The sequence below is a fragment of the Antrostomus carolinensis genome, unplaced genomic scaffold, assembly GCF_000700745.2.
Source record: "Antrostomus carolinensis isolate BGI_N321 unplaced genomic scaffold, ASM70074v2 scaffold7037, whole genome shotgun sequence".
Taxonomy (NCBI): Eukaryota; Metazoa; Chordata; class Aves; order Caprimulgiformes; family Caprimulgidae; genus Antrostomus; species Antrostomus carolinensis.
The window spans coordinates 20,992-34,930 of record NW_010326543.1 but is presented as its reverse complement, the minus strand read 5'-3'; the positions used below and the strand labels follow the sequence as shown (position 1 = coordinate 34,930).

The 13,939-nt window shown below is 47.0% G+C and overlaps 1 protein-coding gene across 1 annotated transcript; it reads right to left on the bottom strand.

The window, feature by feature from the left end:
- ARK2C (arkadia (RNF111) C-terminal like ring finger ubiquitin ligase 2C) lies at nt 1-12,491 on the bottom strand (the record flags this gene model as incomplete). The annotated part of the gene is made up of 7 exons (XM_010171592.2): nt 1-865; nt 2,136-2,242; nt 3,448-3,543; nt 4,276-4,380; nt 5,490-5,619; nt 9,140-9,265; nt 12,182-12,491. Coding segments are annotated over 7 exons (992 nt in total), but the record flags the coding sequence as incomplete, so codon positions are not given.
- Between the last annotated feature and the right edge of the window lie 1,448 nt (nt 12,492-13,939).

Sequence of the window (13,939 nt, the reverse complement as noted above, 5' to 3'; positions counted from 1 at the left end):
TCTCTACTTCTTCATTCATTTTATCCCCAATTTTTATTATATTTTTTTTTAAGCTTCTCTAAATTTGCAACACACTGTAAACGCAAGGAAAGGAAGCACACGCGGCTGAGGCAAAGAGCGCAACCCTTCTGACTGTAAACAGGATTTTGCTTTTTCGCCTCTTTCCCCACCAAAGGTGGGAAAGCTTGACCTCTTTATTCCCCTTCTGCAATGTATTTATTAATCAGGCACCAAAATAAGGAATCTATGAAAAAATATTTGGTGCAAATTAGGTAACAGCAACATGTCCACCACAAGATGAGTAGGGCATCAAACACAACATTTCTTAAGCTAACATGCTCCAGCTGCCATCCATAGAAATAGCTAAAGGACCCCTAACATGTTTCTACGTATTTGAGAGGTATATATATACAATCCCCATGAAACGCAGGATTGACAGGCCAGACTACCACAACTAGTTCCTTCATGTTCAACACTAAATCTTCTGCAGCACGGGGTCTCTGAGCTCCGGGAATGCCAGCTCCCTTTCACTGGGCCTGTCTCCTGCGTATGTGCAATATCTCCTACTGCTAGATATTATATCACCACCACCTCCTCCACCTCCTCCTCCTCCTCCTCCTCCTCCTCATTAACATGCCTGCAGGCTTTTTTCTCTCACGATCAAATGGCTCAGAAGGCAAAAATTTTGCTGCAAGGGTTTATGGCCATACGACCTGGTAAGGAAAATGGTGTGTCCAGCCAGTCATTTCAGCTGTCCGAGCCAAGCTGTGTTTCAATGTCCACCCTGCAGATTGGGCACTTCTTACTGGTGGCCAGCCACTGGTCCACGCACACTTGGTGGAAGAGGTGCATACAGGGCAACCGCCTGCAGAGAGAGAAGTATCACCCTGTTAGGATGGAGGAGGTCTAGGTGACCAAGAAGAACCAGAAAGCAGTAGCCGTGACTGCTTCAAACATGGGGAAGCACCAATGTAATAACACCAGTGCTGTCCAAGTCCCACAGCCTCCCCCAGAAATGTCAGGTCAGAGATGGTGTCCTTATTGGTTAAAATCCTCTTAGAAAAGCCCCATACCCTCCTGAAGTTAATTGTTCCAATTATTAAATACCCTGGTTGCTGCTTTTTAACCTTTCAGGAGTATCAGGTTATACTCCAAAGCCACTTAGTTCTTCATTGTTGTGACTTGTTAGCAGTCAGGTGGGTCCTCACTGCTCCTATGTAGGTGTCTGATGTGCTCCAGGGAATGTGTTTGCTTTTGCCCTGGTTTTTAGCTGAGAAAGAGCTGGATTTCTTTTTAGTAACTAGAGTAGTGCTGTGTTTTGGTTTCAGTATGGGATTTGGTGTGGGAGAAATGTTGATAACATACCAATGTTTTTATTTTTGTCTTCACTGACCCTCATGAGCTGGAGGAACCCCAAAACACAAGTACCCACAGCAAGAGGATCAGTTATTCTTGATGGCTTAAGTCAACTAAAGACTGAGGAGCAGGACCAGGTATTGCAGCTACACTGCCCACCTGCAGCTCCTTCAGCCAGGTATCTCAGCTTCTTGCAATGGCTTGTCCCCATCCACTGCCCCAAGCAGAGATGTGACCTAGCCAAGAGCCTGGGGACCTCTTTGTCATATAACTGGGGTTTTGTTGTTGGCTCAGGATGACTCCTGGTGATTGTGAGGGCTGAGTAATCTCACCTGCTCTACAATAAAGCAACTCCATCCCAGCTACAAGGCAAACTCCCCTGGACTTCACACTCACACTCCCTTTTATTGAACTTCAGGCATCTGTCAAGCTCAGGCATTGATGTCGCTGAGCTCCAGATGACTGTATGAAACCTGGGACCCAACCCTCCTCTGCCACCTGCCACCTGGCCTGTTGCCATCCAATGGCACAGCCTTGGAGTAAGTGCTCCGAACGCAAGGGGTACTATACAACCTCGTCACTCCTGCAGAACTCTTCCTACCTACAGCCCATACCAACATCCATCTAAATGGCATTTGGTTTCCCAGACCCTGCAACAGCCCAAGTGAGGTTGTCAGGGCAAAACCAGGAATGACCGCACCAGTGTACAGCAGCATTAATCCCAATAAACACAACTCAGATGGCATTGAGAGGCAGAGGAGCAGATGGAAGGATTATACCTGACATCTTCTCCATCTTCAAGCATGGACAGACAGATTGTGCATTTCTCATCAGTGTCTGACTCCTCTCCATCCTCTTGCTCAGCTTTGCCCTCCTGCGGTCTTCTCTGCAGCAAGGTTAAAGACATAATTTGCTTAGAACTTGACTTTTTAATGCTTGCCCAAGCCTGGGTAGTTACACAAAGACAAAAAATAAAAGCTTCATCTATCAGCCAGATCCTTCAGCTTGGGATGGTCAGCTCAGCCAAAACAGCCAGTGAGGGGAGGATGCCACCAACATGCTGCTAGTCAGCATGTCTCCTCCTGGGGCTGGTGGTAGTGGGGCTGGTGGCAGCGCCTCAAGGAGCAGCCTGTCCTTTGCTGCTTTAACACAGCCCCCACCACGTCCTCCATCCTCCTGGCAAGTGGAGATGGCCTCATGGTGTCCTTTGCTGGAGGCTTCTCATGGAGATGCCAAAGCATGTGGGGCCACCACTGCCAAGAAGGGCAACCATTGTGCTCCATGTCAGCTTGGTCACCAGCCAGCCTCACGCTGCACCATGGGGCACTGCTTAGCCTGACAGCTCTCCCCTTTTCTCTTCCCCCCACATATCCACTCCTATCAATATCATTTTTCTGGGTCCACTGGAGATGCAGTCAGAGATAAGCACAGCAGGAGTTGACTCATTTCCAGGCTGGGCAATGCAACATGCCTACTTGTTACTGCCCAGCCTGGAATGACCAACGTGTGAAATTACTACACAAAAAAGTACTTTTCCCATTTTCTATTTAGCACAACCCAAAATCATGGCACTCATTTCCTTATGGGCAGGAGATCAGCTCCAACAGAGGAGACACCTTTAGCAAAACGAGGGGAGGACAGGCTCCTCCACGCCATGCAGCCAAGTGTCCTCACGGCAGGGCGTGTGGGCAGTGCCGCTTGCATGCAGAACGGGGTGGGTTTGCATGCACGAAGCCCTCTTGGTTTGTGCACTTTCTTACCAGGTGCAGACTGGGGGTAAATTGCACCCGCTGGGTGGGAGAAGGTTGAGACCCTTTTGAAAATTTGGCCCGCAGCTTCCTAGCCTAGAAGTGAGAAACAGCCAGCTGAGCTACACAACTGCTTCAGCCCAGGAGCCCCACAAGATATTAAAGCACCAATTCTGGATTTTACAGTCCTCCCCCGTTTCAGGGAATATTTTGATTGAGGGTGACGGTTTGCCAACACTAAGAATAGCAACCCACCAAGTCCTTCCTTCTGTCCGCTCCATGACCACAACCCTTGGCCAACTGAGAGGGGCAGGCAACTGTGCTGTGGTTTTGTGGCACTCACCTTCTTGTACTTGTGGGGGAAGGTGAACCTCTCAATGGTGTTCTGGACGGCACCCCGGCTCACGCTGCCCAGCCTGTCCTCCAGCTGCAGCAGCTCCTGTGGCACAGGAACAGCAACAAAACAACATCAGCATTGTTCCTGAGGCATGAGGTCCTACCACCTCCCCACACCTGCTGGGGACCAAGGCTCCCTCCTGCACTTTCTTCAGTGGAAATGTCCATCAAACCCCTTTCGGTTGTGCTTTAATGATGGATCTGAGCTTTGGTTCTTTGACCAACAACTAAGGGTTCCAGGTAGAGAGCTGGACATCCAATATTCTGGAAATTAGGGTGGAAAAAATGGCCTCAAGTTGCACCAAGGGAGGTTCAGATTGGATGTCAGGAAAAATTTTTCACTGAAAGGGTTCTCAGGCACTGGAACTGGCTGCCCAGGGAGGTGGTGAAGTCCCCATCACTGGAGGGATTTAAAAGACGGGTAGATGAGGTGCTCAGAGATCTGGTTTAGTAGTGGACAGGTACGGTTGGACTCGATGACCTCAAAGGTCTTTTCCAACCAAACAATTCTATGATTCTAAAACCCAGTAGAACTGGAGCACTTTGTGCACATGAAGTGAACCAGAGTCAACCCAAGCCAGACCCAGGCACCCTGCAGTAAACCATCTTTTCCAAACCCACTCAGCCCCTTTGCCTCCCAGTTATTATTAAAATTGATACAAGACTCAATGCAATGGTCATGACCACAAAACAGTTGTGCACGTTTATGCCAGAGCTTGCACAACTTCCTAGCTCTTAAAAATTTAATAATAGTTTTAGTCCCCGAGATACATACTTCATAGCTCTCGCGCACAGCGGATGTGTGCCTGCTTGGGTTCAGTCCCTGAAGAGCAAGCAACTGAAGCTGAGGATAAGGGTAATTTCTGATTTCGTGAACAACCTGTGAGAAGTGAGGGAGAAAAATAAAGCCACCTGTACTTGCACATAGAAATCCCTCATGTATCCCGATTTAAATTTACTGCTTTAAAAATTCAAAATGGAAGACCAGACTAACACCTTCACCAACAGAAGCCTTTTAATAACCAAAAAATGAGGTTTTATTACATAGATCTCCTATAAATCCAGGCTGGATGAGGCTTTGAGCAACCTGGTCTAGTGGAAGGTGTCCCTGCTGCTGGCAGGGGGGTTGGAACTGGATGAGTTTTAAGATCCCTTCCAACCCAAACCAGTCTGGGATTCTATGATTCTATTCTAAATTATAAGTAAGAACATGTATGTCTTCTGAATAAACTGTTATAATAATTCCTGTTGTAACTATAATGTTGTAGTTCCAAACTCTCAACAGGGATTAGCTTAAAAAGAGAAATTTTATTTTGTTTCAAATGGGTGGATTTCTCTTCATCCAAACTTTGATTTTTTAAGCCTCTCTGTAGTATGCAGTGTCAGGGTCTGACTATGGGCATGAGGAAAAAACACCCTCGTGGGATTTCTGAGGGTGATTTAAGGATTAGCAGTGTTTGGCATGGCTCAGCTCCAAATACAGCACCTTGCTAGCAGAGGCAGGAAATTACCCCAGTCAGTTCATCTTCTCATCAAATCCCATCTCCACCTGTGCAAGAGGTCATGCAAAACTTTTACAGGAGGCATCAAGGCTGATATAGAGAGCAGTGACATGAGGAGGGATGGTCCTCAGGGCTGAGCCCAGGGAATGGAGTTATCCACTGCCAATCCTTTTGCATGCAAAAAGTCCACAATTTGTTCCAATATTAATATTCTTAGTAATAACTGCTGAGTCTCTCACATCCTGCCCAGGTTTTTCAGACCAGCTGCATGTGATGGACTGAACCTTTCCAGAGCAGCTGAGCTTTTCTTTCCTTTCTCTAATCCACAGTGCAATGATGCAACATTATCCTTTCAGACACTCCCTCCCACGGCCGGAGATAAGTGGGATTCACAGAAGACAGGTGATAGAAAGATAGCAGCCTTTATTTTGACTGCCTTCTGGCAGACAATGCATAAAACATTTCTCGGTAAAAGCATTTCACTTACCATCTGTGTCGAGGATGTGCTTCTGGGGAAATGGTGCATCCGAGGTGTAGCCAAGTAATGCTGATAGGGCTGAGGGACCGGCCGGACCTGGAACTGGGCGTGAGTCAGTCCTGCATCGACACTGAGGTCCCTGTGGGCATGAGGATGAAGATACAGTTTTGATTGCACAATTTTATTGTGTGGCCAACAAGAAGTCAGGTCATGCTCATGAGGAAACTTCGACTGCTGTGCGTGCCTCAACCTGGGATGATGCCACTGCTTGGATGGGAGTTTCCTTCCATTTGGGCAATCACCCAGCAGGCCAGCATGAAAGAGTGAGGGGTTGTTTTTATACCATTTAGTATTTGTGTGAGCTAGGGTCAAGATCTGCACAGCAGCCTCCTAATTTCAGAGCAAAAGCATGCTGGTGACTCTGATCAATCCTCAGGGTCAGTAACTCAACCTGGCCAGTCCAGATCCTCCCTGTGCTGCCTTTGCTGCAAACAATTATATTATGCCCTGAATATTTTGCAAGAATAGAACTAAATGCCTTGGGGCACACACTGATGAGCCATTCTGGGTAGTTGTTAGGAGCTAACTAGGCACTGTCTGGGGGCTTTTTGGCATGCTTATGCTCCCCTTGGAGGCCTCCCAGCGCAGGCCACAGGAAGACCTAGGGAGATGGGAGACTGCAGCTCACCCAAACCCAGCTTCAGGGAACTCCAGAACTGCTGTTTGTGCAGAAAATATAAAGGTTTTAAGAAATTTCTGGATGAGACTGCTGTAGGAAATGGTGTCACATGACCAGCGGGCCAATGCCAATGAAGAAGGACATTACCAATGGTCCCACTTGCCTACACACAGCCTGGCCTGGACAAGTAAAGTAGGATCTTCACCAAGGCTGGGGCTCAGCCTGGTGGGTTTGGGCACTTTGTCCCTTCAGAGAAACAACCCAGGTACATGCCAGGCAGGACCTGACAAGGCCAAGGTCCCAGCAAACGCCTCAGCTCTGCCCAATCCAAGCATGTAGAGACAAACTGCAAACCCTATCCCAGGGGGAGGGGACAGGGGGAGATCTAACGCAGCATCTCTATCTATAATCTAATTTGTTGATCCCTTGTCTCTCCAGCCAAAGAGTGTCTCAGCAAATGAGTGCTTTGAATGTCATTCACTTTATCTTCATTACAAAAGCCGGTGTCCTAAAACCATTGTCTTCACATTTGCCAAAGCTCATTTAATTAGAACACAGGGGTGGCCTCCCCTTTCAGCCTCGAACTTCTCCTCCCCTCCACGGGGGACAGTGTCAGCAAGTGCCACGGCTTGTTAGGAGCAACCCAGACATGTCCTCCAGCAGCTGTGAAAATGTTTTTGCCCAACAGCAGATAATGGACGTGAGGGGACAGTAAATGTAGAAATTCTTTACACAGAGCATCTTATGTACCAGGTAGCAGCTCCAACGCTTTAGAACCCAATAACAAGATACCACCCCGCACCAAGCTGAAGCAAAGACAGGGAATATCTTTACTGGCCCTGTGCTAGTCATGTCCTAGACAAACCAAATATAACAGATGACAAAACACAGCAGGTGACTGGCAGGAAACAAATCACGGTGAGAATTAGCAGGACTGGGTATTTCTCCAATTTTGGATACTTCTCCAATTTTGGATATTTCTCCAGTTGCTGAAGACTGTTCCCAGGTGGATGGAAGGTTCGACTGGAAATCAGAAGGCTTTGGGTCCATTCCCATACCCTGTCATTAGCCTGATGTGTGACCTTGACTGTCTTCTCTTTGCCTTCCTATATTCCCCCTCTACAAAATAGATGCAATAATCCACAGAGTGCTTTGAGATCAAGGACCGAAGAGATCTCTCAAAAGATGAATGACCATTGTTAACTTGTAATTAACAAGTAATTGCAATAACAGGACTGCTGAACTGTTTGTGCACCAGTGCATTTACAACTTTAAAATCAGGTGTTGAGGCTCCTGAAGCGATGCTGTGGGTCTACAGAAGGGCCCAAAGCAGAACACTGCATGGAACGGTGTTTTCCCTGCATTTAGGGGTAAATAAGCAGAGAATATTAGCTGAAGAAAACAAAAACCAACGATCACCTTCAAGCTTGTGCTATGTGGACGATTGTACAGCGTGTTGATGCTCAGACACGAGGTTCAAGAGCTGTGATGCCTACAGTACCTCGGATGACAACAACCAAAAGGTGAAGAATAAGGCTCCAGAGATAATGAGTTGGATGATCATCACTAAATGTGTATGCAAAAGATGATTTAAGGAACCAAACGGGAGTTTATTTCTTCTTCACCAGAATATTTTGATCAAGGTTGGGCTGTCCAAGATGACTGATCACCTTCAGATCTTCCTTCCATCCTCATTTCCCATGACAGGATCTACCATCTACTGCCTCTGAGTGACACCGCTGCTGCGCACGTAGTGGTTTACACACTAGAGGAAAGTCTTTATATCTGTCACTGGGCAAAACTGTACATGTGCCCCAAGGGGAAGTGAGTCACCCAAATATATATACACAGTATATGATTTCTGTCATCCCCACTCCTTAGGTTTTATAAGGCAATGGAACAACACAGAGGGGAAAAGGAGGGAGGAGGAGGGGAACGTAAAGCAATGCTTTATCAGATCCTTCTAATGATTATAATTAAACACTCTGTGCCGAAAGAGAGGCAGAAAGGCTCTACCCAGATGGTACGTGAATCGCTTTGCAAACTGATCTGAACAATGTCATCCTGGCCAAATTCATCTCACAGTGGTGCCAGTAATGGGAACACCTGAGAAGAAAATGGCAAAAGGATCTGGCCATATTTTAGGTTGCATATTATTACCCTGGAGGGGGGGAAACCCCCCCTGTGTTAAAAGGACTCTCCATTTGCAGAGCGAAGCGCTCAGTTGTTTGGAAATGCCATAATTAAGATTTCCTGTGACATTTTATTTTGGTCCCCTTGTGCATACACATTGCGATTGTCTCTAATTACATGTTCACATGCTATTTTTTCCATTCAGCGCACAGAACGGACTTTGCTCAGCTAACAAGCAGCTACTCAGAGGTATGTTTTTATTTTCTTGTTCTTCAAAGTAGTACCTTATTAACTGTGCAAGAGCTCAAAACCTGCTCTGAAAACAAAAGGATCAATTCTTTGCTCAGATTTTCCAGGGTGTCAAATACTACAGTAGAACTATTAACAACTATTAATTGATTCACACTATCCTGCGGGGCAGGGCAGCCCCGTGCTCCCTAATTGAGACCACAGAAAAAGTTGTGGCCACTGTTTTTTGAGTGCCTGGTGGACAGCAGATCTAGTTCTGGTAGAGATGGTCTACAGGAAAAAGACCCTGGTTGTGGCCTGCAGCAGGAGAAACACCTGGAGGAAGATTAATGCTTGACTACCCTCTACATCCATGGATGGAGAGTTATGGGCAATACTGATGCCTCAATGTTATCATACACTTGCATAAAAGCTTTAGTGTGCACTCATGGCCCTTCCAGTGATGAGTTTTCCCATTGCACACTGCCCACATGGTAACTGTTGAGCCATTAGCTTTCATTAAAGCATTGATCTGTGATGACATTCACCAACACTTTCAGCCTCCCCAGGACTTTTTAAACACCTCATGCAACACACAAGTGAAATGTAGAAGACTCACCAGTCTGTGCCTTCGGCTAAATACCTTGGCTGGGGCCCCATGGGTTGTGGAGTTTGCAGTTGGTGGTTGAAGTCAAAGCTGGGGTGTAGACGGTGAGGCTGAACAGACATGCGCTCTTGAGCCCGCCTGTGGGGAGGAGACCAACAAGTGAGTTAGTCATGCAAGGGGCCACTGGTATACATGGTTCATGCTCTGAGACCATGTCAGTAAACCAGGGGAAAGTCCAAATGGTTGGGCTGGTGAACATGTGTCCTAGAGAAAAGAGTCCAGGCAAGTGTCAAGGATGATGAGAAAAGGAACCCAGAGCTATGTCATTTACTTGTGGTCACCACAGACATATAACACAGACCTCCACTCTCACCCGCTGTGGTATCCACATATACTCACTTTACATGAGATATTATTTGGTGACAACATTAAGAGAAAAAGAGGAAACCTCTTTTTCTACCTCTCCTATGAGGACAGGCTGAGAGAGTTGGGGCTGTTCAGCCTGGAGAAGAGAAGGCTCTGGGGAGATCTTATAGTGGCCTCCCAGTACCTGAAGGGGCTACAAGAAAGCTGGGGAGGGACTTTTCATAAGGGCAGTTAATGACAAAACAAGGGGAAATGGGTTTAAACTGAAAGAGGGGAGGTTTAGATTAGATATGAGGAAGAAGTTCTTCTCTGTGAGGGTGGTGAGACACTGGAACAGGTTGGCCAGAGAAGCTGTGGCTGCTCCTCCCTGGAAGTGTTGAAGGCCAGGCTGGATGAGGCTTTGAGCAACCTGGTCTAGTGGAAGGTGTCCCTGCTGCTGGCAGGGGGGTTGGAACTGGATGAGCTTTAAGGTCCCTCCCAACACAAATGATTTTATGATTCTATGATTCTAAACCAAGCAACTTCTTCCTTGGAAGTTTTGTGCTATTTGCACTATTTTCTTTTTCTCCACTGTCAGCCCCATAAGCAACACACAAGATAAAATGTGTCCCTGGTTCAGACATTATCCATCATCATAAAGAAGCTGCAGGTTGTCTCGTCTCCCCATGCAGTCCATAAAGTCCTGGGGAACCTCATTCATAACAGGATTACTCAGGAGTAACTGAAAGCAGAATTTACTCTCACTGGTCTTTGCCAACATTTCTCTGAATGATGGACAAGCCAGGCTGGCATCCAGCTCCTTCTCCCTCAGTTCTGCTGCCTTTGCAGGCAGGGAAAGGAAAGTGGTAAAAAATATAACACGTTTTTTCTAGGGATTTGAGTCCCTTCTCTTGATTATTGCCCATTTGACCTACTCAGGGGAAGAGTGTGTGCTGCTTGATCCACATTTGGAGAGAGACAAGGTGGATGCACAAGCAGGATTTCCACTACAGACTTATACTCCTCAATCCCTGCCAAGTCCCTGCTTGCCAGTGGAGCCATCACCAAGTAAACCTATGGGAAAACGGTACAGCAAATGTAGCAGGGAACTGCTAGATAAAGAACTTTTTACACAGCCACACCTCAGATGCTTCACTTTTAAAGGCACAACCCAGAATCCCATTACTGGGACCTCATGCCCCACACCTGTTAGGTTTCTGACACCCTCCTGAGATGCAGCTGTGCTTTCAGAAACAGGCTGTGGGACCAGACAAGGGGTTCCTGTTCTTTTCCACACCACAACCCGCATGCAAGTGGAACACTGACAGCATTGTTGTGTGGGCCACGAGAATGATGCAAGGGCTGGAGCAGCTCTGCTGTGAGGACAGGCTGAGAGAGTTGGGGCTGTTCAGCCTGGAGAAGAGAAGGCTCCAGGGAGACCTTCTAGTGGCCTCCCAGTACCTGAAGGGGTTCCAGGAAGGTGGGGAGGGACTTTGGCCAAGGGCAGGGAGTGACAGAACAAGGGGTGATGGCTTGAAAATGGCAGAGGGGAGATGGAGCTGAGATGTGAGGAAGAAATTCTTGGGTGTGAGGGTGGTGAGCCAGTGTCCCAGGTTGGCCAGAGAAGCTGTGGATGTCCCCTCCCTGGAAGTGTTCTCGGCCAGGTTGGATGAGGCTTTGAGCAACCTGGTCTAGTGAAAGGTGTCCCTGCTGGTGGCAGGGGGGTTGGAACTGGATGAGCTTGAAGGTTCTTTCCAACCCAAACCATTCTGTGGTTCTATGATTTACTGAGGCAGCCTCTGTATGGAAATATGCTCTGTTCTTTTATTTGAATTCAGCTTATGACTAAGAGATAAACACTTGTATCATCAGTGCCTCAGCCTCACACATATTTGCTACCCAATTATTAACTAATCATTAAATCCACCTAAAATCCAGCTTATGCAAAACTAAGTAAGGATGAGAAGAACACACAATTTTCAGACAGAAAGGGTATGGGAAGAAAGTGTTTTCCGTCTGCATCATTCTTTCCAAATGAAGCATTATTGCAAAGACTCATCCTCTGATTCTTGTTCCATGGGTACAGCTCACAAATAGCTTCCATATGTTTCAAAAAAACCCAAACAAAACCTCCTCTCCTACATGCTATCTAAACCCCTCTCTCAGGAAACACAATCAGGACAAGGTCAGGCATCCATTTCCACCTCTGCTGAGTTACAGTAATTCTCTCTGTGGTCATCAGCTCAGTCTGAATTTAGGCTGCTTTCTGTGATTGAATGTGGTTCAGGTCAATGACATTGTTCCCTCATAGATGCAGGATGTCTATCCAGCAAGCTCTCCATGTGCAAAACCTGACGAGACAGGTGGATACAATCTCCTACATGGTTTTGAGACAGCAGCTATGAGGAGGTAACTTGTGCATCAGATTATTGCTCTCTCCGCCATGGAGGACAGGTTCACTGCAACACCAAGGTGTTGCCACCATGATTCTCCTACAAGTGACAATGATAGGTGACCTTGGGACATACTAAATGAGCAGAGTATGGATCCTCATGAGAAAGGTACACCTGCAGATGCAACCTGCTCTGCAGCTTCCCTTCTGGTGGATGCATTTTAAGGGTACACAGATGAATTTGTGAGGAAAACCCAATGTTACTAGCACACAGAGCTGATGCAGCATCTCAGCATCCTTCTAGAAGACTCCCTTACCTGGGATGGGGCATGAGCCGGCGGTGCTGTGCCTCGAGGAGCTGCTGCTGGAGGAGGTATTGCTGGTGAAGCGCCTGAGGTAGGAAGGAAGGTCCGGCCATGTCCTGGAAGGGCAGGGCTGGCACCGGTGCCAGGGGCTGGTGCAGGGGACCACTGTGCTGGTGCGCAGGGGTCATGTGTGGGGTCAGCCCCGGCTGGGGCTGCACTGCGTGAGGCAGGGTGAAGTCGGTGGAGAGCTGAGGTTGGGGACCCAGGTGGAAGTGCCGGCAGGAGGTAGCATGGGGATGCTGAGACCTTTGAAAAGGAGCACCTGGAAGAGAAGAACGTGGCTGTCATGGGGACCAGCAGTGGCTGAGGCACATCAGCCTGGCGGTTGTCCATCCAGGGTAAGAACTGAGCAAACAACTGTGTCTCTTCTCTGCCAAAAGGCTTAAAAAAGACAGAACAGGTCAGTTATGTTGATTACATGGAAAAATGTTGATTTTGACTAATAGATATTCTCCTTTGAAAAACACTGGAACCAAAACATGGATTTGGGTTCAAAGTGATTTTTGGCTTCAAAATGAAGTATATACTGATGAAAACTGCTTCAGCTTGTTTTAATTTGTCTGTCTCAAAGAGAAAATGAACAAAAATTTTAATATGGTCTGTAGTGATAGGACAAGGGGTGATGGTTTTAAACTAAAAGAGGGGAGATTCAGACTGGATAGAAGGAAAAAAATTTTTATGCTGAATGTGGTGAGACACTGGCCCAGGTTGCCCAAAGAGGTGGCAGATGCCCCAACCCTGGAGATATTCCAGGTCAGGTTGGACGGAGCTCTGAGCAACCTGATCTGGTTGAAGATGTCCCTTCTCACTGGAGGAGGGGGTTGGACTAGATGACCTTAAAAGGTCCCTTCTAACCCAAACCATCCTATGATTCCATGAAAAAGCCTCCACATTCTAGAAAAGTGAAAAAAAAAAAAAATCTCTTTTCTAAAATATGTTTTCATGGGTTATGAGCTCACAGAAGTTTTCAAAACTTCCTGACTTTCCATGCAATTCAAAGTATTTCTTTGCCTGTCTAAATATGTCTCATAGGCAAGGAAATAATCTCTGCTCTAAGAAACTGTCTCTGGCTGACTCTGGGACGTGAATAAGACACCTTCCAGCTCTGAGAGCTGGGATTAAGACTGTGTGTCTTTGGTGAGACCCTTCAGAAGCCCATCCTTGTGAGCTGAATGAAGGAAGAGAACATGGACTGCTATGAGACCAGCCATGAAACTGATGGGAATGAGGAAGAAATTAGGTGTGAAGGATATCTGTAATGGAGCATTTTTGCAAAACATCTGGCACTGGCTTGCACCTCCCTCAAGATCCATGCTTGGATGGGCTCTTGGCCCAGTCTGGCACGTTATTTCCTACATTCCCAGAGAGTTTACAACAAAACTTTTGGCTTTTATACTAGGGAGAGAAGGAGCTCAGAGGTGAAGGATGAGACTCCAGTAAGGCTATCAGAGAGATGCTTCTTTGCTGAGGATCAGCCCCAGGACAGGACACCTTCCCTTTTACACATTTTTTTTTAACATCTCATCTTCCTGGAGACTTATCTTATTTTTTAATCCTGCAACAACAGCACCAAGGGACACTGAGTGTCATTCCAAGACACAGGTAGATGTGCCCATGATGCCTTCTTCAACCAGATCCCTTCTGCTCACATCTCCCTTCTGCTGGTCCATCACAGCAGCTCAGGGAGCCCCAGGTGCTTCCTGCTCACAT